Source organism: Calidris pugnax, unplaced genomic scaffold (genome assembly GCF_001431845.1).
Source record: "Calidris pugnax isolate Ruff unplaced genomic scaffold, ASM143184v1 scaffold95, whole genome shotgun sequence".
In the NCBI taxonomy this organism is placed as follows: domain Eukaryota; kingdom Metazoa; phylum Chordata; class Aves; order Charadriiformes; family Scolopacidae; genus Calidris; species Calidris pugnax.
In genome coordinates this window covers 14006030-14033280 of record NW_015090885.1, presented here as the reverse complement: position 1 = coordinate 14033280, position 27251 = coordinate 14006030, and the positions used below count along the sequence as shown (strand labels likewise).

Here is a 27251-nt window from a genome sequence, read left to right as displayed (position 1 = left end):
CATGGGAAGCAGTTTGGTAAGCAGTATAGTCTAAGTGGGAGGATGTGTTTTAACCCTCTTTTAGAGCACTGAGGAATATCTTTAACAGGCAGGTGTGTAGCAGTAGATTCAGTGTATATTGGAAAAGAGTGATCGTCATTTGAACTGATACAAGCATTTCAGATAATGAATTTGATACATGTAGAAGATACCTTTTGGGCTTTTAAGGTAATAAGTTAGTATTAGAAGTGTGCCCATCACAAATCAAAGCTTTAAACTTTTGAAGTGTTTTGCTTTTGTTTTTTTCCTGAAAATACACTTTGACATGGAAGAAGCAGTTCAAAGGGATCTGTCTTCCCTTATAACAAATGAGCAGGCATAATGACTTTAGCAGATACATTCCAGGCATTGTAATCTACAGACTGATTATAGTTTTCTTTATACATCTTTTCCTATGTATTTGTAGTTTATCAAAACACTTCCTACTGTCTTTTCCCTGCTGTTCACATTCCCATGATTTCTTAATCTCTTTGTTAGTATTTATAAGTGATGACTACCAACTACCTCAGAGTCATCTATAAATAAAATAAATAGTACTTTAAGACAAAAAAAAGTTTTGTTTTAAAGCTGAAGTCCCAACAGTTGATCAATTTTATTTTTCATTGTCTACAACTCTCACATATTAGTTGTTTTGGCTTTAAAAAGTCACATTGAATATCTGCAAAGGTAGTTACCTAATGATTATAATATGTTACAAGACTGGCGTGAATTTCAGAGACTCTTCTGTAAGTATGGAAATTTCCTCCAGGCACACTAATAGCAATATTAGTGGCATTTAGTATATCTTGTAGGAATTAATTAACCTTTCAGGCTGTGGCTTGGATATAGGCTGGAATTGTACGCATCTAACCAAAATTTAGAATAGCGCCTAGAATAAGGCAGTGGAGCCATGGTGGAGCAAAAAGAAGGATGTTCAGGTCTGGAGGAGTTTGCCTGTAAGAGAAGTGCTGTTTCTTTCCAAAGTAAGTGTAAGAGTTTTTGTCCATATGAACAGAAAACTTCCTAGCTGATCTTCACTCACGAAAGACAAGGATCTGGATTGCTAGCAGTTTGCTGGAACATTTCTAGCTCAGACTGAAATAAGGTAAAACACAGCCGGTAGACATGTGTTAAAGTATCAAAATCACTTTCTTGGTACTTTGCAAGTTAGTGTGAACAGAATACTTATTAGAAAATATTTTTTCTTAATCTTTGAGGAGTTCTCACTTCTAGCCTGTGAGCAGTCATGGGAGTTGATGGAGGAAAAAAATAGCAAATCAAGTCATAAGTGGAAAAACACAATTTCCCGCTGCCCTCCTCCTCCCCGCTTCCCGCCCCCCGCTGTTATTTCATTTAACTCAATTTGGTAATGCATCATGTCTCTTCATGTGAGAGATGGGTATATCAGATTCTTGCTTTTCATAGTGAAGTAGTAAAACTAGCATTTGCTGTCATCTTCACAGTGTATAAAATGTGGATGACAGCACTTAGGAAGAAGAGTTTGCAAATAGTAATATATTGTCAAAGTAACAGAGGAAGCACACATCTGCAGATAACATGTTGAAGTTGATCTTGATGTTAACCCATGCACAGCTTATTAAGCTGTGAATATTAGGCACAAGTGACTGGTAGAATTAGTACTCATGGGTCCATGAAACATTCCTTTCTAGGGGTGTTTTTGCCATTTGTGTAGATGTATTTTTAAGTGTTGTTTCACATATATTAAATTACTTTTTTTTCCAAATCATCTTCTTTGGAGGACGTAGAAACCAAACTTAAGTATTGCAATTTAAGACCTTTTCACCTGAAAAACAATGTGCATGCAGCTGTTTCATTCATTTCTATGTGCCTGTTTAATACTTAGATAGTATTTATAGCAACTGATTGCATTTTGTTGCTATACTTCAAAGCCTAGCTGTTGCTTTCTGGTCTGTGTGCACAGAAACCGGCAGTGTATCTAAGACCATGTAGTTTGATGTTGGCTTTTGTTCAAGCTAGATCATCCCAGAGCTCATGCAGTTCAGCTGATTGCTCGGTCTCTTTGTGTAAATACTTGATTTGTATTCAGGCTGAATTGGTTTGGTGATTTAATTCTTCCAGGGTTGATTGTTATGTACACAATTGGACAACAGGATAGGTGATTAACGTGTAAGTGTGCTTGTGTGTTTTTTCCATTCTCGTTTCTGTCTCAGGAAAGGGATGGTCATCTGGGCTTTGGGATTTTATTTTTTTTTTTAATGCTAAAAATATAAGAAAACAATGCAAGCCAGTCTCTTTGTAAACTGTACTTTCTTTCATCCAAATCTGCAAAATTACTTGAAGAAAGCAGACTGTTAGTTTTGCCTCAGCGTACGTTTGAAATATGGTTAAAGTGCTACCAAAAAGTGCTGGTAAAGAAACCGGCTGATACAATGGAAGGAAAATGATTACTCTGCAAACTTGTAAATACTTTGAGAAACCTTTAATAAGGCTAGCTCATTGCTTATTGTTAAGTATATTCATGCATTCTCACAGGACTGAGTTTTTAAACTATTTATCAAAAAAGGCAGTATTTAGAAAACTAGAAATCTGTGTGTTTAGCTTTCAGAAGACCACACTTGAGAAGTTTCATATCAAGGAGTTAGTTGTGGATATATGCAAATTAAAGAAACAGGCAGAGCTCAAGAACTGACATTCTTCTTCCATGGGTTTTGGAATTGGCTACATAGTATGTAACATGTGAATTAATTGAGAATTGTACTGATAACGCTTTCACATCTGTTATTACACATGTATAAGTAGATGTATTGTTCACAAGGAATGCATCTTCATACTTGAATATCTGTCCTGAGTGAACAATCGGATTCTGTGTTTTGCTGTGGCTATAAACCTCCCAGCTGTGCTTTTAACTCCTTAAGGAACATGTCAGAGCTAGCAGAGAACAGTTAAGAGGATACAGTAAGGGAGAAGGTTTTCATACAGGACCTATGTATCCTGCCATTGCTATTTTTCCAGTGAACCTGGTGTTTTGCCACTGCTGTGCTACATAATATTGAAATTCCTGAAGTCATCAGATGTGATTCTCTCATCGTTGAAAGCATGGAACTGTTGAAACAGTCTGTAGGAGTTATCAGAGAGATTGTAAAGTAATGATTTCTGAATGTGTACCACCTTCTTACCTATAATGCTTTTGAACTTGTATTGTCTTACTATGGCAACTTAAAGTATTATTACTGTTTGACCATCTTGTGAATTTGTGTATTTTGCTACTTTCTACACTATTATTAACATGTTTTAATTCCATTTTGTGCACATGTCTACACTTACGGTACTAGAAGTTTATAGTTAAGTAAATCTGAGTTTGACTAAAAGGTCCTTTCCCATTTCAGGGAAAGATGGGGTTAAAAGCTGACTGTTCTAAACCTTTGAAATAAGTTCTCTGTTTTCTAGGTCATGTAGTATTTTATTTAAAAGAATTCTGCCATCTAATTTATGTGTAGTGTTTGCTTTGAATGCAGTGTGTGTGGGTGAAAATTTGCTGTGTATCTCTAAAGTTGTAAACAACAACTAAATTTGCATTTTTATGATACATTTTGCAACATTGTCACTTCATGAAAGCAAGCAAAAAATGCTCTGAACTTAGTATTTTCTCGTATGTAAATTCAATGGCATTAGAATTTGAACTAAGCAGCCTTAAAAACAAAGAAATAAGACTTTGCAAATATTTATTTTTCAGTAATTGGCAAATTGTCTTATAGTATATGTTTACACATGTGTGACTTTTGCCTGATAGTAGCCTCCAATCAACATTATTTAATAGATAAATATTAAATAGTATTGTGTAATTAATTTTGCTTAAACATATTATGTATCATTATTATAGGGAAAAAGAGCTTGCAGACGCTCTAGAAGAAGGAGGCTGTGATCTTGAAACCGTGCGAAACATCATTCAAGGAAGGCAGTTGCCTGCTGATCTGAGGGCCAAAGTCTGGAAGGTGAGTATGAGCTTAAAACAAGAAGCAACAAATACTTGAAATAGCGTTTCTTGATGATTTAATTGCCAGGCATCTATACAGAAGAGATGTAGTACTGGAATTTTAATATGCATTTATGTTGATTCGGTTTTAGAATTTTCCTCTTCTTTGAGTTCAGTAATTCGGTAACTACAAAAGGATACTAAAATGTTTTCTATTTTTGTTTGCAGATTGCACTTAATGTTGTAGGAAAGGGGGACAGCCTAGCATCCTGGGATGGCTCTTTAGACCTACCAGAACAGAGTATAATTCATAAGGATTGCCAAGAGCTAATTGGTAAGTTCAGTTAAGTTTAGATAACCTATGTGAAATCTTCTGTACTCTCAGGTGTCTTAGAATTCTGTTATTTGAATCAAATAAACTGAATGGTGTTTACATTTTGGAGGAAGCTTTGATGAGGAAGATGAGAGGGAAGAGAAAATCAGAGAGAACTTGTAAGAAAATGTTAGTGTCTTACCTATAGTCTGAGATGGATGATGTCATGGAATTTTGAAGTATTAGCTTTTAAATGATAGTTTGCATGGTCAGAGCCAAATGGGAAGAAAACTTCAGGAGTTGAAAAAAAAATTGTGTGGTTTTTTTTTTTCCTAAGCTCCATCTTTTACAGCAGACACACTTTTCTGTACTGTCATTTAAGTTTTCAGTTGTTCAGTGACTGGAACTTAATCTGAAAAGCTGCTGCAGCGCCAAAATGCATATAACCTCTAAGGGAAAGAACTATTTTAAACATCTTGAACTTCAACGACTATTTTTTGAAAGGTATCAGAGTGAAGGTTATACAGAGATTTAAATTTTAGATTTGATTAAATCTCTCTATTTTGGTGTTTTAGCCAAGCAAGTAGTCTCCAAATTTAAAGTGAATCTTCAGATTGCATTTCAGTTTTATGTAAAATGTTATTTTCCTAAGAGGTAAAGGAAGGGAAATGCCAAATATTGACTGGTTTTGATGGGAAAGTATTATTAAGTACTAAAAACTTCCCCCAACAGTAATCAGACTCATGGACTTCTTGTAGTTGAGAAGAAAAAATGTGGGCTAGAAATTTAATGCCACTGCATTAATCTAGTGTGTAGGCATCTCTTCCCCCCATTTAGGACATAACACTGTTATTTCTTCTCTTACTGCAAGTCAGTTTAGCTGTAGTAAAATTGACATAATCAAAGTGGGTTAAAACAAATTTATCTCTGAAATGTATAATTCATAAGTGTAATATTAGATTTGTCATCAAAAATCTAAATAGGTGTTTAATATTAAGCTGAAAATTGTATGAACTTACACAAAACTCTGGTTTCACTACAATCTGTATAATAAATGCCAGTATAACTTGACTGTAAGCAAGCTAAGTAGTTATTTCATCACATGGAGGAAGTAATAATTTGGGATATGGTGTTGACATATTTCAGATGTCTTAGATTCATTGCCTCAAGTGGGGTGGATGACAGTATTTTTTCTGAAGTGTTGTCAGCCTTTTAATTAGTATATAAATGATACTTTGGAACTAATGAAAACCTAAGCTTTGTCTGCGTATCAAATTCAATAATGACAGTATTTAAGAAGTGTTTAGCTTGTTACCTTAATTACAGAACTGGTTTTGTGCCAAATTTTTGTGCCAATTTTCATCCAAATGCAACCATATAAATAAGTCTGTCGTTAAATAGGGGACATGTTTACTTTTCAGTAGTTTACAACGTTGTAAGAACTTGAAACAATGTACTACATTGTATAAAAGATTTTATGTTCATGGTTATTGTATCTTCTGATTAGCTACAGTACCAAATTGAATTTAAAAGCCACGTGTAGTTGTAAATAATCAAATAATCTCTCTTTTTGTAGTTACTCTAACAGCACCAAATTTAAACTATTGGCAGACAAATTACTTTGAAGTAGAGATTGAAAATTTGATTTATATGTTAATGCTAAAATTTAAGTCTGTAAGCTTAGTTGATTTCAAACTACTGATTTTCATAAATTTGCATGTCAGTGGGCTTTTGAGGAATTGGAGGTATGCATTGTGGGTTGATGAGTGTTGAGATTCAAATGAATTTGTTATAGAGTTGAGCATAAGTTATGTGCTGAGCACATCAAATAGGAATGGAAGAGGGGCATTCTCCGCATTAAAAGAATTTACCTCGGGGTTTTTCAGGATTCATATGAAACAAACTTCTTTAATCCTGTTGTTGTGATATTCAAATGATATTTAAATGCCTTATCCTAGTTGGGTTATAAAATCACTTGCATTGTGATGCCTTTTTGGGTGCCTTTCTGTAACCATTTAATCCAAGCTGCTCATTTTTTGTTTTCCTTTTTTGTTGCTTTTTTTTTTTCCCCAGGCAGTTCTTATTGGTGCAATTGTACTATGAAATAGTCTCTTTCAATTTGTTTGAAAGTCCATTAATATGGTCTATATTTCTATTCCTATTTCAGACCAGTTGTCAGTGCCAGAAGAGAAGTCAGTATTACTTGTGGATGTTGAGTCTGTTATTACTTTTTACTGTAAATCCCGCAATGTTAAATACAGTTCTTGCCTTGGCTGGATTCATCTACTCAAACCTCTGGTGCACCTTCGTTTGCCACGCAGTGATTTGTACAACTGCTTTTATGCTATCATGAATAAATTCATTCCAAGGTAAAACTCTCTTTCTTTTGCCTGTGTCCTATTTTTATTGGCATTAAAAGTATTTTCTGAAAGGATGTGCATGTTGGTTTTAGCTAGAGTAGCACTGTTTGTAGTACAGTTGTCAAATTCCTTTATATGATAATAAATTGAACCATCTTTCAGTACCTGTTGGTTTGAAGTCCAGGAGATGATTGAGTTGGTTTAAGATGTAAATAGTTAGCATGTCACTGATGTAGACTCAATGTGTCTTTTAATGAACAAGTGTCATTTCATACAGTATCAAAAATATTTCTTTAGGAACTATCTCATTCACATACATTCTGTGAAAGGATTTTTTTATTTCCTTTTGTAGCATTTTTAATATCTAAAATGGTTTTCTCCCTGTCAGTTCAGTGTAGTTCATAAGCACTAATTAAGTCTCAAAATCTCCGTAGGAGTAGTTGATATTATCCCTGTATTCTACTGAGTTGGAAGTGAAATTATTTTTTTAAAAGCTGTTAGGTTTTGATTTTTTTTTTAATAAAAATTAGAAATAGTAGATCTTCATGCTATTATATAGGTGCTCTCACTAAAGTATTTTTTAATTTATGTTGGAGTAACACCATGACAATCCAGAGAGGCTAGAGGGTCTCTTCATTAAGACCTTATGAAATAATATATGGATAGTCTGTAATTAGAGATCTTAGTCTGATTCCCTGGAGAGAAGGTTCTGGCTCAGCTGCTGCATGTGTGCCCATAGTACTGTGTCATAGAATTGTTATGAAAAGTGCATGTTTGGTATTGTGGCAGGAAACATTTGTTGGCAGTTTGGTCTCGATTTGACATTTGACTGATGAACCATCATTACTATTTGATAAAAGTTTCATTTTTAACTTTTTACAATTTGGTTTTTTTTTTTTTAACCATAAATTTTATTCACATTTTCTCATGTTTTGTAACTCATGAAAAATGTATTGGGACTTTATTCTAACAAAATAGTGACAACAGGTGAGAGAAATGTACAGCATTTGTTGGACCACATTATATCTTGATTTGGTCTGTGGTTTGGTTTTTGTTTTTTTTGAAAGAGCATCTCTAGCAAGTCAAAGGTAGAATGAGGGGGGGGAAAAGCATAATAGGTTTTTTTAGAGGAGGGAGGTTTTGCTATTTTTTCTTTGGACACACTGTTACTCTCAAGGATTTTGGTATAAAGTATCCTATGGATACATTTTTCTGAACTGTTAAAAATGAACAAACATTTAATATGGAAGTACTAGGTCATTAGTATTCTTTGGGCCATAAGTAGACAAAAACACCATTTCAGATGTGCAGTTGAGTAGACAATGATTTATGTGAGAGTTTATAAGGTAGTAAACTAATAAAAAAGCTGAAAGTGGATAATGGAAGTGTGCCTCATCCCAGGGACCATGTGAGGGAAGTGAATTTTAAGTACTCTTGTATTTCAAGCTTGATGAATTGACATTTAATTGTTATTCATGTATGAAGTAAGCATTCCAGTGTTTTATATTTTTTAACTCTGTTTTTACTTGACAACATTGATACCATACTAGCCTTGTTTTGATATTTAAGTCTGTTTTAAATACTTCTGTATTGCATACTCTATCAAATATTGGCGGTATTTCATTCTTTTCTCTGCATTATTAATATAGCGACGTTTTCAGTGTTTGTGGATGTTTTTTTGTATCCATTTGTTTTTTTTTAACTCTTGAGGCAAGTTGACTTCATGATCAGTCTCTGTGAATTAAAAGAATATAGGAAATTACATAATCACAACTAATAAAGAATTGGTACTGTAAGTCTGAAAACTGGAATATTACTAATGATTATTTTCACTGCTACTTTTTAGGGATTGTTTTATGAAAGGAAGACCATTTCATCTCTTCAGACTGCTTCTTCAGTATCACGAGCCTGAACTCTGCTCCTTTCTTGACACTAAGAAGATGACTCCAGACTCATATGCACTCAACTGGGTAATAAAGTGAAAGTAGGGAAACATAATGAAAAATAAATTTCTGTTAAAATTTAAGTACATGTTACCATTTTATGGAAGGGTAGTACAAGAGATTAGAGCTGCATATGTTGAAATATATTGCATGTTTTAATATAGTGTGGGCTTTTTTGGTTTTTGGTTTAAAATAAGATATGAGATCTTGTTAATGTTACAATTTTATTGTACTGGATGTTAATTGAGCCACCGATGTTAAGAACTACTTGGAATAAGTAATAATGAGAGCAACTGACATACTCAAAAAGTAACAAATTATGATGTTGGTTTTTATAGTGGGCAGCTGTATGGTTGTAGATATGGATAAACATCAGCCTAACGTGTCTTTTCAAGTCAAATTACTAGTAGTTTTAAAAATCTCTGTGCTAATAGATATATTTGACTGCCTCATATGGTGCTATGCCTTATAGAATTTAGGCACATATATTTTACATCTCTGCAAGAATTGGTCATTTCCTCTTCATCTTAACTGCAAAACTGCCTTGAGTTCAGAGTAGTTATAAAGACGCTCAATAAAGTTTGTGTAGCAGGACTGCAACATAAAGCAGCAAAATTCTCATGTTTCAGTGCTATTTAGTATGTGCAATACAAAATCATGATACAGTGCTTGTAGAGGCAAAGTCTGTAAATAAAGAAGACTTTATATGCCCGATGAACTCTCTAGGCTCTTCTTTCATATTCATTCGCTTTGTAAAATTTTTCACACTCCATTACTTTCAGTTAAAAAAATAAGACTGACATGAATTATTAAACTGCGAGATCTGTATTTGTGGGGTTTTTTAAAGATGATTTTCTTTTAGGCTGCTACCAATTTTAATATTGAAATGTGTCCAGAAAGAATTCCCATATTCTGAAAATCTGCCTTTTACCAGTCATCAGCCTTCAAAAGAGGAATCAGGTCTTTTCTGTAGTAAATACAAACTTCTTTGAAGTTGTTTGTTAAAGCTTTAGTGATTCATTAGGAAAAAATCTTCCCTTTAAAAAGAGGTAGGGAAATAGCTAGTGTAGCTGCCAGTCTTAATATTACACTTTCTGCTGTACAGTCTTCAAAAAAAATCTTAAACCTCCTTTTTTAATATGAGATTACATTAAAATTCTTTGTTCCATCTCTCAAAAAGCTCAGTCTATATAGAGGTATTTCTAATGTTTAGAAATACATAAGCAACATTCGGAAACCTTTATTGCCTTGTTGTTCAGGGACAACAGGGACATCTTGTTTAAAAACAGATACTGAGCTTTTGGAAGCTGTGGCTCTGATACAGAGTTTGTATGTGTCAGCAAGTCCAGTAAGACCCCAGTAAAACCAGCTGGTATGCATTTGAGTTAGGTGTGATTGCAAATATTATCTGGCATGTATGAAAAGAAATTCTTACCTTTTCTTTTATCCTCTCTGAACTGTGCATATTGGAGAGGATGTATTTTTAAATGGGAACATGGAAACAGGCAACAGGTTATTAAATGGTAATGAAAATTTTCTGTTGCTTGCAAATGTTTAATTACTCAGCCATAAAGCATCGTAATGTTATGTTAAGTAATTGACATTGTCAAAGTAATGTGCAGCCATGTTCCATTAGCTTGGTTCTACTATGAAAACTAGAAAGAATGTTGTTTACAGGATCCTTTCAAAGTCCTATTTGCTAAGCCAGTTGAGTAAATACATTCTCTTATTATTGTCTTGTTGGTATAATTGGTATTTAGGCAGTGGCTATGACCTAAAGAGGATTCCAGCCTCATTGTGTTTTCTCTGGTTGAATTTGCAAGGCTGACAATGCACAGCTGAGTTTGCCTTCACACTAGGCATATTCATTCGCAGATAATCTGTAGCATTACTGCACTGTTTCCAGAAAAATTGTTTCTGAGGATAGAACCATCCTTCAGTACATGGTGCAAATGTATGTTTTAACATAATTTTGTTGGTTTTATTTTCTTTTAGATATCTTGTGTCTGTTAAAAATGTTATCCTGATAAGATTGTTCCTGATTATTGCTTTTTCTCACACTATTTTCCAAATTTTTAGCTTGGAAGCCTCTTCTCATATTACTGTTCAGCTGAAGTCACTCAGGCAATATGGGATGGATATCTACAACAAGCAGATCCATTCTTTATTTATTTCTTAATGTTAATCATCCTTGTCAATGCAAAGTAAGTATGTAGTTAATTCTTTGGGACATTTCTTGCTGACACAGTTTTAATCCACTGCTATTTCATTTTGGTTTTACTGACTTAATCTATGCCTGTGACTTTACTGTTTTCAGAGACGTTATCTTAGCACAACAATCAGATAAAGAAGAAATGATAAGTAAGTACTTCTCTTATATAGCTGATAGTGAAATATTTACCATATAGTATTATCCCCATTATTATTTTTAATTACTAAATAACTGAAATATTTAGTTATTTCTCTGTGACTTTCTCATTAATGAAATTCCCTCACCCAGTAATTCCTATCCTACTAATCTTGTGTTGCATCACATTTGCCCTGTCTTTAATGTTGTTTTCTTGTGTTTCCTTTTAGTGCTCCCACACTTAGTTTTATACTTCAATTGGAGCACTTGAAACAATCACCATGTTTCTAGGCCCAAAGCAGGAACTTTCAAATCCTTCCTTAAATCTACTGCACTTGTTGCATTTTCCAGATTATTATTTGTATGCACTTGATTTGAGCCTAATTCATTGTTCTTGTCTTACTCTCTTCTGTTTTTGTAGAAATTGCACTAAATTTCTGGTGAGCCTGTTACACCAGCCTTTTTATGTTTTTTTAATATTACATAATATAATATAATTAATGATCTCCTAGTAGTTAAAAATGAAGGCACTTGGAATTTTGCATCTTTGCCATATAGCGTGGAACTACACCCTTGTACTATCTTGGGCATACAACATTACTACTGATTAAGTACTCTGTTATAGAGGATTCTGTTGGTCAGCCCCTTTAGAAAAGGCAGCTGACTTAGTATTACAACAGAAAGCTAAAACTATACAGAGGTAAGAGTGTGATAAAAAATAATTTGCGTATAGTGTTTGAACTTCTAGCAAATAGCATAGGTTTCTTATGGATAAGAAGTATTTCCTGTATCTTCTCTTTCCACCTGGAGAGTGGATCAACATTCATGTTTAATCAATAGACTTAATGGTGTTAGGCCTTACTAAAACTAAGTTATTTTATGATGTGAAAAGATGTATGGGGCTTCTTTTCTACGTCTGAAATAATGGTGCACTTATGTTGTTTATATATCTCAGAATTCTTAGAAACTTCACCAGCCAATCTCGATTTAGAGGATATAGAAGATCTTTTCTCTTTGGCACAATATTACTGTAGCAAAACTCCAGCTTCTTTCAGGAAGGTAAAAACAAAGTAATTTTTAAATTCTCTTATTTTTGTTGACTGTTTAAGCTCCTGCTGATATTACCTTCGAATATTTCATTGTGGTGATTTTTTTAAGCAATTTTTTCATCTTGTTACTCTGGTGGTATTTTCTGTTAAGATCTTTGAAAGATAAGAAAGTTAAGTGAAACATGTCATGGAATCCTAGAATAGTTAGAGTTGGAAGGGACCTTAAAGATCATCGAGTTCCAACCCCCCTGCCATGGGCAGGGACACCTCCCACTAGACCAGGTTGCTCAAAGCCCCATCCAGCCTGTCCTTTAACACTTCCAGGGATGAGGCATCCACAAGTTCTCTGGGCAACCTGTTCCAGTGTCTCACTACCAGACTTCACCAGACTGTCACACTTTTCAAATAGGATGGATAGTGGCTTGGCAACATCCCCCAGTTCCCTCAGGACCTGTGGATGAATCTGATGGACTTGTGCACCTTCAGGTTCCTTAGATGGTCTCAAACTTGGTTTTCTCCTACAGTGAAAATTCTTCATTTTTCCAGTCCCTGTCTTTCCCTTTTGTGACTTGGGTGGTGTGGCTAGAGCACTTGCCATGAAGACTGAGGGAAAAAAAAGTCATTGAGTACCTCAGCCTTGTCCATAACCCAGGAGATCAGGTCTCCTGTTTCCTTTCAGAGAGGGCCCACATTTTCCATAGTCTTCCTTTTGCCACAGACAAAGCTATGGAAGCTTTTCTTGTTGCCCTTGATGTCTCTGGCCAGACTTAACTCTATCAGGGCTTTAGCTTTCCTAATATAATCCCTGGCTGCTCAAACAATTTCTCTATATTCCTCCCAGGCTACTTATCCTTGCTTCCACCCTCTGTAGGCTTCCTTTTCTATTTGAGTTTGTCCGGGAGCTCCTTGTTCAGAGGTAAGCCTCCCAGCAGAGAATATATCCCATATATATCGCAGGGAATATCCCATATCCCCTGCATATCCCCTGCAATATTCTCACTTCATGACTGCTAACCTTGTTTTGCAAACCAAGTTCTTGTAAGAACTGATGAAGCAAAAATGCCATACTGACACAATTGCTTGTAGTAAACTGCACAGCAGTCCTAGCTGTCCTTCCAACAGCAAAGAGGAAAAAGTTACTCAATTAGAGATAAAGCTGTCATCACCTGCACTGTGCTTGCAGTTCTTCCTTGCTCAGAATATCTGATTTCAGTGGATTAATGAAATACAGGTAGTTGATAGTCATTGCCTTTGGCAATAACTTTATAGTTTTAACTAGTTTTAACTTTAATAGTTATGTGAGGGTTTGGGGGGAAAAAACAAGCAAGCAAACAAAACTGTGCTGTAAAACAAAAGCCAGAGCTATTTCATCATATTGGCATGGTGAGTGTGGTGAACAAGCATGCTTGTAATGGAAGCTCAGGCCTTGCCATGGTTTTCAGAAAAAAATTCAGTTGATCAAAAATTTGATGACTACGTGGACAAGATACTTGTGTATCGGGCTTTATATTTGTGACATGGTGCGTACAGTTTTACTTTAAGCCTTTACATCTAAATACAATGGCTTCAGTCAACTTTTTTTTTTTTTTCTTCTTGCCTTATTAGGACAACCACAGTCTTTTTGGCAGCAGCTTGCTGGGCCTCAAAGATGATGACACAGACTTGAGCCAGGCTCTCTGTCTAGCTGTTTCTGTGTCTGAGATTCTTCAAGCAAATCAGCAACAAGGAGTCAGTATACTGAATTATTCTTCCCTTCCTCTCCCCTCGCCCCCAGCCCCTCACGCCCCCAGAGTTTTATGAAAAAGGGAAAGAATCACTTACTACTTTGTGTATCACAAAAGTTTTTAAGTGCTAACAGCACAGGTGAATTAGCTATTTCAGGAAAAAGTATTCCTATCTTGAAGTTTTCTCCTTTGTAAATAATCTGCTGACTGCAATGCGTTTGCGTTGTAGCAACTAGAGCTACAGCACAGGGGAGCTTAGTGCAGCTGATTTGAATCTGAGGAGTGAGAGCTTAAGGTAATATCTCACTAATTTGATTTCCTTTCCAAATGTAGCTATCGTAGAAGAAAATTTAAAACCCTCTACTCAGTACCTTTGAGAAGAATGCCATTATGAAATATCTGTCTGTTGTCAATTAAAGGTTTAAACAAACAAACAAAAAGATTCAAGTTTTTTCTGTAGTAGTCAATTACACACAGATGGAGGGATTTCACTTAGAGAATTTATGACCGATATATGGATAATAATATAGCTAGACTACAGTGTTCCTTATTGACTACTGGCTTTTTGTAGCAGTTTCCATGTCCCGATTTCATCATGCATACTTTTTGTTTTTCCCATAGTCCAAGTAAAGTTAAGCATCTGTTTATATCCAGTTTAAGTCAGTGGGATATAAAGCTATCCTTATGTGCTGTGCCAAGTAGTAATGGACTGTTGGATTGGGACTTCAGAGTTGTCCCTTCTGATGTCTTTTTGATGGTGTGCCCTCATACCCACTATATTTCCTCTCAGAGAGATGAAATAATTACATTGTGTGCACTTGTGTGATCCTTTCTGATGTGCAAGCTGATGTATTAATGGAAAACCACTATAAGAATATTGTTGGTGGTCTAGTAACTCTAGAATTTCAGATTAGTCAAATGAAATAAGATTTTCCAATAGCTGTTAGCCCCTTTGAGGGGTTCCCGTAGTATTGGAATTGGTATTAAAATATAATTGTATTATATACTTTCCCATCAATAGTTGCAATATTTTATACTTTTTTAACAGGCCAAATCTTTCTCTTTCAGGAGGGAGTAAGGTTCTTTGTAGTGGATTGTCGTCCTGCAGAGCAATACAATGCTGGGCATTTATCAACAGCATTCCATTTAGACTCGGATTTGGTTTGTATGCTTTTTGTTTCTGATTTTTGAATCCTAAGTGAAACAGAAGGAGAAAGAAATGTTTGTCTTGAACACTAGTTTATCCTTTGTTCAGACTCTAGTCTGTGGACTGCGGTGTGATGAGGTTCCGAACGTTAGCTTCTCAAAAGGAACTATCATTTTACAGAGAAGTTTAGCTCTTAATGACATTAGAATTTGGGATTCCAGACTTACTGTTCTTTGCTTAGAACTGGAAAACTCATACAGGCTAAAGACTAGATGTTGCTTGGAGGAGAAATCTCTTTTTAGCATCGTAATTTCTAATGAAAGGTGTCATTAATTTTAACAAGGAACTTCCCTCCCCCAGCCAGTTTTACTACAGCCTGCTTGTAAAGAGCATATGACTTGAAAAGGATTTGGTTGCTCCTTTAAAGTTTTTGCTGTACAATATGAGCAAGAAAGTGCATTAATTTTGGGACTGAGATGTACTGCAGACTAATTACTTCGTTAAAAATTTTGCTTTAGTTTCCATTTGATTATGAATTCCTAACTGAACATTCAATCATATTTTTTTTCTCTTACAGTATACTCTCCACTTCTAGATTAGCCCTGTAATATTTCACTTCAAGCAGTGTATGGATGCTGTGTAGAATGATTTTTATGTATATATCCCAAAAACTGCTATTTTACCCTTCTTAGTTAAGAATCACAGTCCTGCATCTGTTATCTTTACTTCTCTGATTACAATGATGATTATTTGCACAAGTATGTTTATATAGGAAAGAAAAGGAGGCTGAGGGGAGACCGTATCACTCTCTACAACTACCTGAAAGGAGGTTGTAGTGAGGTGGGTGTCAGTCTCCTCTCCCAAGTATCAAGTGATAGGACAAGAGGAAGCAGCCTCAAGTTGCGTCAGAGGAGGGTTAAATTGGATATTAGGAAAAATTTCTTCACTAAAAGGGTTGTCAAGCACTGGAACAGGCTGCTCAGGGAAAATGGTTGAGTCACCATCCCTAGAGGCATTTAAAAGATGGGTAGACATAGTGCTTAGGGACGTGGTTTAGTGGTGCACTCAGCTAGTTTTAACAGTTGGACTCAATAATTTCAAAGGTCTTTTCCACCCTAAACGATTCTATGATACAATGTTCTGGATTTTAACCTAGCTCAAAAATTATTTAGGAAAAAACTTTCACCACTGTATGTGGGTGTGCTTCTGCTAGCCTTAATTGAGTCTCATATTCAAAAAAGTAGAAATAAGCATTATAAATCATTAAATAGTTTAAAAACCTAGTAATAAATGAAAAGGACATTTGAAGACAATTCTTAAATTGGATTAAATTAGTTTGTATATATTTATTGGAATTAACTTCTGCAGTGTGTGTCAGCTGGTTATGGTTAGGATATTTTATGAACCATGCTGGATGAACGTCACCAGGTTCATCTCTGTTATTAGAAGTTTAATGGCAGGAAACCATTGTAGGGAATAATCTTTGAGATGAAAAGCCATTAATGAAACTTCTTCACTGTTCTTTACATATCATGAGATCTGGTTCAGGCTGTCTTTTGCGTATGTCACTTATACAATACTCATGTTGCCTTGCTTGTGCTCAACAAATTATAATAATCTTGAAAGTTTGTATCTTTTCGCAAGTTCTATTACAGTATGTTGATGTCAAACTGCATTTTTCGTTTGTTCATTCCACAGATGCTTCAAAACCCATCAGAATTTGCACAGTCTGTAAAATCCCTATTAGAAGCACAAAAACAATCTATTGAGTCTGGCTCCATAGCTGGTGGGGAACACCTCTGCTTCATGGGAAGTGGCAGGGAAGAAGAAGATATGTATATGAACATGGTGCTAGCACACTTCTTACAGGTGCAACTAAATTACTCTTGATTTTAGTAGCTGAAATAAAGTGTATTCTGCACATGTAATTGATGCTAAAGAGCAAAGTATTTTCCCCTTAAAATCTTAACAGTTTTTTACATTACTCAAGTTTACAGTTTTTATGAAATTAACCCATGTTTCATTACCATGCTTGCAAAACTTATTCCACAGATTTTTACTTCAACTAAAAATGTCTTTTCTGTTTATTTCAGAAAAATAAGGAGTATGTAAGCATTGCCAAAGGAGGATTTATGGGTAAGCTTATTAATAATGAGCTTTGGCTTGAGAAAACTTGATAACTGCACGCTATTGACATTTTTATTAGGCTTTGGTTAGAAATCAACAAAATGAATAGCAAATAGGTCTCATTTGTCAGATTTTTGGTTTGTGTAAGTCGAGGCTCTGCACCTACACATTTGTGGTTAGCTGTTATGGCTTACCCATGGCGAACAATTAATACAGGAAGTGGGGAAATTCCCTCTTTATTCTAACTTATTCTTGATGTTTAGCCTCTGTAAATTTCAGATCCATATGAAGATCCTACTTCATAATTACTATTATTTGTTGTTGTGTTTTCTTAAATCATCGGCTCATAATTTGGCAGTTTGTGTTGCCGGAATCAATCAGGCTTTCAACAGTAGGGAGATTTGTGCTACAGCATGAGTATAGAGGCATCACTAGTTAAAATACGCAGTATAATAATAGCTATCTTTAGGATCAAAGCAATGATTTATTTTTAATTGCTGCTGTATTTTAACTGTTTTCTTTAGTAAAATAAAGATTATCCTAATGCCTCTTTACTACTGAAAGCATCCGAATTTCTCTGTTTTAAGTCATGTGGAGCAAAAATTACTACTGATCAGTCTTGAATGTACAGGTTTTCACCAACAGACTAATTCCATTGTAGTTCTGAATGTTTTTTTAATGGCCTTTCAACAGCCCTCCAGCAGCACTTAGCAGATATCAATGTGGAAGGACCAGAAAATGGATACGGCCACTGGATTGCTAGTACATCAGGCTCAAGAAGTAGCATAAACTCTTCTGTTGATGTAAGTGAATTTTAAGCACAAGAGGCAGTGGGATGGGAGTCCTAGGTGTACTGAATTTTTTCTTTATATTCCTCATCCTGTTCTGTAAAACGCATTACTTCAAGTCATGATTGTTTTCAGTTGTGTGTTTAATTTCAAACTATATTAACTGTCTAGTTGGAAGTGACTTAAATGTTTTTATCCTCTTGAGAGCAAGAGCTTACAGAGAAGAACTTGCTCTAGTCATTTTCCACCAGAATGTATGTAACAGACAATTCTTTTCCTGGTGCTTCTTCACTCTGGCGTACAGTTTCATGGGAAAACTCAAAATTGTCTCCATTTTACAGCTGATATGTTGTAGAAAGAATTTGACTTTTAATTTGGATACAATTTATCATTAATACAATTCCGTCCTCTTTTCTGCATGGCAGAGTGCTCAGTAATAAGGTTTGTTGAGCTTGCTTTATTGGATCATCTTTACCTCAGACACACATAATTGCTGTAATTTATTAGAACTCTAAAAGGATACTTAATGCTGTAATTTATGTTCTTCTGAGTCCTAAAAAGTAGATCGCTAATTTGTAGTCTGTTTCCTTTCTTAACAAGCTAGAGATGAAATAATATTATTTTTATATGATTAATCCTGAGAAGAGTTACTTTTACAGGGTGATTCTCCTAATGGATCCGGTGACGGAAAAGGAGTAAAGTCCCTGGTGAACAAAATGACGGTTGCTTTGAAGACTAAATCTGTGAATGTGAAAGAAAAAGTTATTAGTTTTATTGAAAATACATCTACTCCAGTCGACAGGTGCGTCATATATATCTCACTGTGAATTAGCAGTGAGGAATGGCTTCCCATTTTAGGTGGCTATTTTATAAATGTGAAGACTGTGCTAGTTGGGAAAAAAGTTATCTTCCAGTTTCAGCTTTTAGATTTCCTACCCCTGCCCTCCTCACAATTTTATCATAGCACTGTAAGCCTACTGTGCTGTCTTAGTATTGCAAGGCCAGTGTGAGCAGCCTTTTCTTTTGAATGTTTATTTAGAATTTCTCACTATGTGGTTCGTTTGACTTCTTAAAATTTGTCAGTTCTGCATTCAGTCTAAAGTCAAGAACAATTTCACTTTTATTCCAGTTTCTCCCCATCCTGACTCTAATGTAATGGGTGAATGACAGAAGGATTCTGGACATGGTATTTTGTTTGGTTTGGTTTTTATATTGCCCCCTCTTGTCAAGTTGAGGTTGACTTTTTTGAAGATCTTGGTTTTTCAAGTCCTGATGTAAAGCTGCTTTTCAAACCCAGAATCTACTCTTGTTCATTTTATATATCTTCAAGTAGAGCTGGGAACAATAATGTGCAAAAATATTAAAAGACACTTTCAAAGTTGGAAGTCGTCATTCCAAATTGTTACCTTAACTAGGTAAAAGAGTAACAGCTTTCATCTCTCAAAGCTTTAATTGAATAGCCTGTTTTAGAGTTCTTTAAAATGCAGCCTTTGGAGTTCGGTGTTGCTGAGACATTGGTATTCAAGAACCTTACAGAGCTGATGAGTGTTTGATAGCAGGATTTGAAATACGTGCTGAACGAACAGCAGTTTATAGTAGCATTGTACCTAATGAAAAGGTACAGATTGTTGCTTCTTTTGGTGTTGGAAAATTATTTTTTTACGTTGTTATTATTATTTCGCAGATAAAGGCAAACAATTCATAAATAGCACTTGGTAGTAGCTTTTATTGTGTGAAGAATTCAAGTAAGGCTTATATTTTAGCTATACATAGCATGAAAAATGCATCTTTTAGTAAAGTTTTTATAAGTATTTCTCTACCTTGTGGTTATCTGTCATGAAGCATTGTTTTTATTTATAAGCATCTTCCTTGAAGAAGATACATTGCCAATATAGAGCATTTCAATTATTTATCTAGATTTTTCCTTTAAACTTTTTTTATTTCTTTTATTCTGTCCTCTGCCCCAATGTACTATAGAATACCTTTCAATATTCCCTGGCCAGACAGAGCAAGCCTGGAGCGGTAAGCTTGATAATTAAGCAGTCTGACTAAACCCACCTTTGTCGTATTTAGCATGGCATCGCAATATTTGTAAGCATTGGTTACACTGACAAAATTGCTCACATATTTTTATATTAATTTAGGGTTTCTGAATATATTAAAGCTATTGGGTTTTAGAAGTACTGGTCAGGGGACTAGAGGAAGAAAAACAATGTATTGGCAGTGCTTTCTTCTCTTAGTTTCTGCTTTGTTATTTCTGTTCTCTTCCTTAATATTGCTTTTTATGGATTTTTTTTTTTTTTACTTGCCATTTCTTATATGCATTTTATTAGTGACTTGTAGTAGTGAAAGACACCAGGAGCAATTACTGAACAAATTATGGCTTAAGATTTGAACAGGAGAGACTACAACTATGAAAAGGACTTGTTATAAACTCCTCATAAAGCATCCTCAGACCTTAGATATAACAGGGAACCCATATACAAATTCTGTTTGGAATTCTGGAATTTTCTCATCACATGATGATAGAACATGCTGATAGAACAGAGGTGCTCATTACTGGGAAAAGAAGAGTGCTGAGTTATAAGTAAACATGTCTTGTATCTCTCCCTCATTTTTTTCACGTAACTGCTGTGTTTCACACAAATGTGGAGTCCCACATTTGTCTCAGAGTTATTGCCTTATTATTTCAGAAATAAAAATTGTGAATTAAGGTTATATAAAATTGCTTGTGATAAATGAAGGACAACTTATGTAATCTCTTTGGAAAGTTGGTTATACTTTAGGAACTCTATATTATAGCTCTTAACCCTCATAGACTGAAAAGCATTTTTGGTTGGTGCTGGAAGAATTAATGAATATCTAAAATGTTGTTTGGGTTTTCAGGGATTTTTGGCCAGTTCTTCTTTCAAGTTGTTTTCACATAATTTGAGATAGGACTTAACCATAAACATTACAGAATGGTGTTGTGTAAGCCAAACCAATAGTAATGTTAACAGATACTTAAACAAAAATAATTAAAATAATAATAATAAAGTGGGACTATCCCAATAGTACATAATATATTTTGTTAATTTAGAAATCCTAAAGATCATGGGGATTTCTCGCCACATTTTGTTGATCAGGTTTTAGGGTATGGTAAGAAACTGTTAAAAATCCAACTTAAAACACTTGGTGACTGTGTTTGATAACTGAAAGACACTTGAATCCGTATTTGTAATGGAGAAGTTTTGATATATTGAGATTATACTTTGGTTATTTACTTGCTCCTTTCACTCATATTGGTTATCTTCTTTCACTGGGAAGATGAAGTAATAAATTTGTTCTCACTGTGGATCGCTAGACTATTCTCTTAAATTGCAGCTCTTAAAAGCCTGGAATGGCATTCTTTTTCCATCCATGCAATTGGATCCACTCTGTGTTTATCCCCAATATATTTCATTTTGCAGATTTGCCACTGAAGGAAATTACATTCAATTTGTAACAATGTAATGATGGCCTTCCCTGCAAATAGGGCAAAGGAAATCCATTTCTAGTTTAAGATGTTACCAGGTTTTTATAAAGTAGCTTTTTAGTTTCTCTTATCTTGACTAACTTTGATCTATAAACACCCATGAGATCTTCTCTTAAATCCTCTCTGTATAATTCAGTTTGACACTATTTAAATGTCCTTCTTCTTACTCAATTGGTTATGTATTACTAAAGCATATTTACAAAAGCCTCCCTATAGAAGCACTGCCCTCTTGAATTGTCAGTGTCATTGATGCTTATTGTATTAACACACTAATGAGCATGTTTTTGTATGTTTATTTTTTGTTTCATTGTAGAATGTATTTGTGGCGTTTGGTTTTGTTTTCCTTCCTTATTAAACATTTCATTGTTTTGTCTACATTAGTAAATTTTAGCCATAGAAAATGTAGTTTTCAAATATAATTTTGAAATATGCTTTCAGGTATACATAAGTACTAACATTTATTTATGTATTACTAAAGAGGCTGCCTCTCCAACTTGGTTCTGCAGTAGCATGTAGTCTGGAGTTTGTGAATACACTTAAAACAAGAACCAGGCCTTATAGTGTATGAGAAATTTTGAATACACATTATGGGGAGGGAGGTTATAGAAATTGAAATGAGGGAAAGGAACAGGTGTGGTTTGGGTTTGGTTTTTTAAACTACTACATGCTGTCAGTTCTAAAGGCTAAAATCAGGAAGTGGTGGGGTTTTTTCAGCAATTGCCTATTTTTTGGCTTTCCCTTAGGTTTTCTCATACTTTTGAGGTATGCAGCAGTTGAGAGCCAGAATTTTTAACATGTCAGCTGTGACTGTATAATCACAGGGCTCTGAGCTGGAGCTTTAAAATATCTCAGGATTTGCAACTGTTACTCTCAAACATGAAGACTCAACTGTGATATTTTTTGTGCCATTTGATGTAATCTGTAGAAATAGATTTAAATATGATTTTTGAGGTCAATAGCTATACAGAAATCCCAGTGATCCTGGGGTTTTATCAGTTGGGATTGCTTGACCAGAGATTTCAGGATTTGGCTCATGCTGGAGAAAGTAATGGAGAGGAAGGCAGAGGTCACACAGTACAGTGGTTGGTTTATAACTCTGCTTGAAGTGCTTAAGGTATTGTGTTATCTTTTGAGGGATTAACCAGAAAAACAAGCTTCTGGACTACTATGTTAGTGAATAGTCTTAACTTTTTTTTCTCCATCCCAATTTGGCATCCTTGTAAAACTGGCCAGAAATATTTTGGTTTCACACTAGAAACTGCATAGCATGTTGTCAGTTTTCAGGTCTCTTAATGTACTTTGTCATTCGAGAAGGTAACCAAAGTTCTTTTTAGAACAAAGAAGTATCTCTTTTCACGTTGTTACAACAGTCAGCCTTGCCAAGTAACTGAAATCCATGCTTTCACTAACCAAAGAGCTTGATGGGCCAGTCACAGCTTCCTTGCAAGCAGCTTCATGAAATTCTCGTCCTCTCAGTTGCACAGTTGTGTTTACATTTTGCTACTATGTTACTGTAGGAGTCATACCCTCAGTTTGAAAGTTACTTTTCTTCTCTCATCTCAAGTCCTCTCCTGCCCTTTTCCTTGTCAACAGACATGTCAGCAGCAGTGACAGAGTAGGAAAACCCTACCGTGGTGTGAAACCAGTGTTCAGCATTGCAGATGAAGAAGAATACGATACGGGTAAGTAGAAGATTTTCCTCTTACCTAGATTAGCTCATTTAGACAAAAATTTTAAGTTTAGCTAAACCATGAGTGTATTTTACATCTTTGTCTTACAATGTGACATTTTTCTAACTATTATCATTGATCGAGTGCGTTACGGTGGTACCTGGGACCAACAAAGAGAGAAACACCCTCTTCAAATGCATAGCAGCAGACTAAATAAAAAAGATTTTTGTGGTAGGCACCAAACAGCCAACATGAAGAAATGGAAATAGATGGGTTTAGTGGATCATTTGTGTTCACTTGTTATTTCTGTAGAAAAGGTCTGGTTTTTTACACTGGTGTCATACGTGTAAACCAGCAATTGTACCTCTATTACTCACAACAGTAAACAAAATGTAAAGGACCTAGTTTGGCTAATAGATCTCAGGTTGAAGCTCTAGTATTGTTAGTATAACAATCTGAATTTCTGAAAACGTAGTTGGAGCTAGACTAAAGATGGCTAATGTGTGCGCACCTCTCCAGTGTTTTGCATTTTGCTTTTTAGCATTGAATCTCTTAATAATTGATTCATCTCTTGATACACGTGCAGAATGCTGTAGAAAAACAATTTTTATTTAATTTTTTTATCTAGTTGAAAAATTACAGGCAAAACTGGAACAACACACTTTTCACAAAGGTTTGGGGTTGTTTGGGGATTTTTTTTGAGACTAGGGCTAATGTTAGAATGGTGCAGATCTACTGCTGTCCTGCTTTTCTTCTGGTAGTATTAGCTCACTCACAACCATCAGTGTCTTATAAGTAACTGTTCTATGACCAAAAAGGCATACTCGGCTTCCATGTGAGAAACAAGTAACTAGATGAATAATCTTTGACCTGCAAAAGAAATCATTTAGGAAACTTAATGAAAGAGATTCATAGGATCTGGAGTTGTTTAAATAAGATTGATGACAAAGAGTTGATCGTTGTTTGTCTGCTATAAGAATTGGGAAAAAGCAAAATGAAACTATAAAGCTTTAACGCCAACAAGATACTTCTCCAAATGCCATGTGATTAAGTTTGGATGGTTCTTTGAGCATCCATAATAGTGCTTGGCAAAGTCTATGTGGTTGCAGAAATACAGGTCCTCAAAGATGAATTGTCTAGAACCTATTTTCAGAAATGGTTGTTTCTAATTTCCATTTCCACTTGCTCTTTAAAACACCACTAGACTTAGTAAATAAGCAGAATCACTGCAATGATTTGAATGGGCAAAGCCAACACACATGAAGTGAAATATATCTTATTTTGGTACAGAAGAATGCAAGAAGTGAACCTCTTTCTGTATAGTTGTTTTTATGAAGTTTTAGTGGGGCTTTTGTAGTAAATAAATGCTATCGGCTACAATAATTGCAACCTACTCTAGGTGGCCTTGCTTGAGTAGGAGAGTTGGACCGGATGACCTCCAGGGGTCCCTTCTATCCTCAACCATTCTGTATTTCTGTGAAATTAGTATAGATTTTGTTCCAGTCCTTTACATTCCATAATGTAGTTTTTCAGTTAAAACCTTTTCAAAAGTGTGGCTATAACTCTGCATTGCTTTGAAATAAATAGTTTAACAAAGTTTAGAAACTGGCTTTGAAAAAGATGCTTTAAAGAGGTATCCTTCGAAGGCATTTCTGTGAGTAATTTCTATGGATTTAATATAGTTCATTGTTTTAGATAACTAAATTACTTATATTCTTCTAATGTAACACCAAAATTACTATGTAAACATAATCACCATATTTAGACATAAAAATGGTATTTTGCAACTAAGTGATAACGCTTGCAGGAGTTTCAGGTGTTTCCCAGAGGTCTGTGCTGAAAACTTTGGTTTCAAGTGGGTTCTTGAAGACAAAAATTTTTTGCTACCAATCCCAGGTTATTCAAGGTATTAAGGACAGACTGAAGAATTAAAGGAGCCTGGTTTGGCTGTGTCCAGAAGCAGTAGGTTTATACTAAGTTAGTGTTCATTAGCAGTAAGAAAAGCAAATCAAATGCTAGGAATTAAAAGGAAGATAACAGAGAGTAAAACAGAGGTCATTATCTCATTGTACAAAGCTATGGTTCTCCCACACATTGAATATTGTGTGTCTTGATCCTCTACCTCAGAAACGGTCTGTTTGAATACAAGAAGGTTCAAAGAGGTATAAGAAGGGTGAGGAAAGATGTGAAATTACTTTCACAACAGACAGAACTGAATATTAGAACTTTTGTTAGGTGAAATAAACAATTTAAGTGAGGAAAAGTGGCCCGCAAAAATAATGCCTGGCCTGGAAATGGATCAGCAGGTGTTTGTTTCTTCTTGTACAAGAAACTAGAAGTCACAAGAGGAGGCTTTCCTGGAATGTAGTTAACATGGTTTTAATACTCCTCGCCAAAAGATATTGGTGTTGTAGATGCAAAAAGTTTACAGGGCTTCAAGGAAAGTCTGGACAAGTCCATGTAAAAGAGATCTGTTAAACCTTACTGAATGGACAAATCAGACCAGTCTAATAAATCCCCTGAACTGAAAATAGTTGTCTGCTGAGAGAGAATTAAAAGAGAAATACCAGATGTGCATGGCTTTTTTGTTGTTGTTGTTGTTCTTTCCTCTGAATAATTGTTTATGGCTAGGTGGACCTTGGTTTAAACCAGTGTAGCTACTCTGGGTTTAAGTGAGTTTAAAAGTTGCCTGATGTTTTGTGAAAATCTTTTTTTTTTTAATTTTATTTTATTTTTTACCCCCTCTCTCCAAAATAGATGAAATTGATAGCTCCTCGATGTCAGATGATGATCGAAAAGAGGTTGTCAACATCCAAACATGGATAAATAAACCTGATGTGAAGTATAACTTCCCTTGTAATGAAGTAAAAGAAAATGGACATATGTTTCCCAGGTACTGGAATTAGTCCTTAGCTTCATGAAAACATCTGTCTTGATACACATTATAACAAAATATATTGGGCATTTAAGTTATTCTGGATACTAAACTAGGAAATGAAGGTGTAAAACAACCTAGAACAAAATGTTACCACTATATTTGTGTTCTTTTAGTTGCAGTGTTATAGACGGTTAATTATGTAACAACACGTTGTATGAAGTTTTGCTTTGCAATACAAAGATAGTAAGAAAAATATTCTTAGTATTCATAGGCTTATTTTTCAAGACCAGGGGGACCGAATGGTTCCATTTTTTCTTGTCTACTTGTCTCTGTGCCTTGTACTACTCACCCATCTTGCCCCTAAGGGTCAGTGACCTTGTTAATCCTGTAAGAGCAGACCATGATGCTTGCTGTATTTTGTCTTCCCCAAAGAGTACAAATCCTGTTGAATTTGGATAGCAGAAAATTTTGATGGGCTTTTTCTTGCATCATGGGCTGTTCTTGTCTTTCGTTATTAATTTTATTTTCCCATTAGATTTACTTGATTTGGTATATGATTAGTCAGCTGTCATAGTCTGATTCCTCAAACGGAGTTGGAACTTAACTAGTGTGTTCCCACCACTGTTTGAGCATTCATTCCTTCCATGAAGAAAGCAGCAGTGGGTCTGAGCTAGCAAGTCAGCATCTCCATGTTAGTGCTTGTACATTGATTGACAATCATGAAGTGCCAGCAGGTCCTTTTAACTTAGGTCTGGTGCTCCGCATGTGGAGTTGCTGCTCTCTAGATGGAGGGGTTGGGATTGGGGTACGATTGAAGGATGATAGAGAGGCTGGAGGTATTTTCCCTGCTCTGTGCATGGCCTGACACGTTACTGGTGGTTGTGATCTTTGCTGATAGCACTCATGAGGTGATGATGTTAACTGGTTTTGTACACTGTTGAGGATGCCATGCTTGTTTTCAAAAATTGCTATGATACAGCACTGAAGGAAAATCTGAAGTATTTTGTAGACCTTTCTAAATTACAGATTTTAAAAGTATTAAAAATGGTTCTTTTGGGAACTGTTTTATCTAGCTCTCTCCATGTAGCTTATATTTGTAGAATTTAGCTTTTTAAATAGCTGGTATGTAGTTCATTAGCAAATTTAATTTGTATTTTTCTTTTCCTTCAAGTCATCTCCTAGTAACAGCAACTCATATGTACTGTCTGCGAGAGATTCCATCACGAAAGGGACTGGCTTACATACAGTCTCGACAGGCACTCAACTCTGTAGTCAAAATCACATCCAAGAAGAAACACCCAGAACTGATCACCTTTAAATATGGAAATAGCAATACTTCAGGCATAGAAATTTTGGCAGTTGAAAGGTAAGCTATCTCAATAGCAGAGCTGTAAGTAGTATTGATATAAAGAACGCTG

General features: G+C 35.2%; 1 protein-coding gene across 4 annotated transcripts in view; it reads left to right on the top strand.

The window, feature by feature from the left end:
- Positions 1–27251, top strand: part of TBC1D23 (TBC1 domain family member 23) — a 34867-nt gene that overhangs the window by 4673 nt on the left and 2943 nt on the right. The window contains exons 1-18 of one of the 4 annotated variants that reach the window (XM_014947196.1): positions 3000–3143; positions 3881–3992; positions 4202–4307; positions 6454–6655; positions 8493–8616; positions 10669–10793; positions 10907–10950; positions 11892–11995; positions 13591–13713; positions 14778–14870; positions 16555–16725; positions 16950–16992; positions 17677–17786; positions 18431–18573; positions 19749–19793; positions 22879–22967; positions 25713–25848; positions 27005–27199. In XM_014947196.1, the coding sequence (XP_014802682.1) occupies positions 3097–3143; positions 3881–3992; positions 4202–4307; positions 6454–6655; positions 8493–8616; positions 10669–10793; positions 10907–10950; positions 11892–11995; positions 13591–13713; positions 14778–14870; positions 16555–16725; positions 16950–16992; positions 17677–17786; positions 18431–18573; positions 19749–19793; positions 22879–22967; positions 25713–25848; positions 27005–27199 (2012 nt within the window). In that variant the 5' untranslated portion in view covers positions 3000–3096. Of the gene's footprint in view, positions 1–2998; positions 3144–3880; positions 3993–4201; positions 4308–6453; positions 6656–8492; positions 8617–10668; positions 10794–10906; positions 10951–11891; positions 11996–13590; positions 13714–14777; positions 14871–16554; positions 16726–16949; positions 16993–17676; positions 17787–18430; positions 18574–19748; positions 19794–22878; positions 22968–25712; positions 25849–27004; positions 27200–27251 lie in introns of those variants that run through there. The other 3 variants (XM_014947197.1, XM_014947198.1, XM_014947199.1) reach the window with 3 other exon arrangements.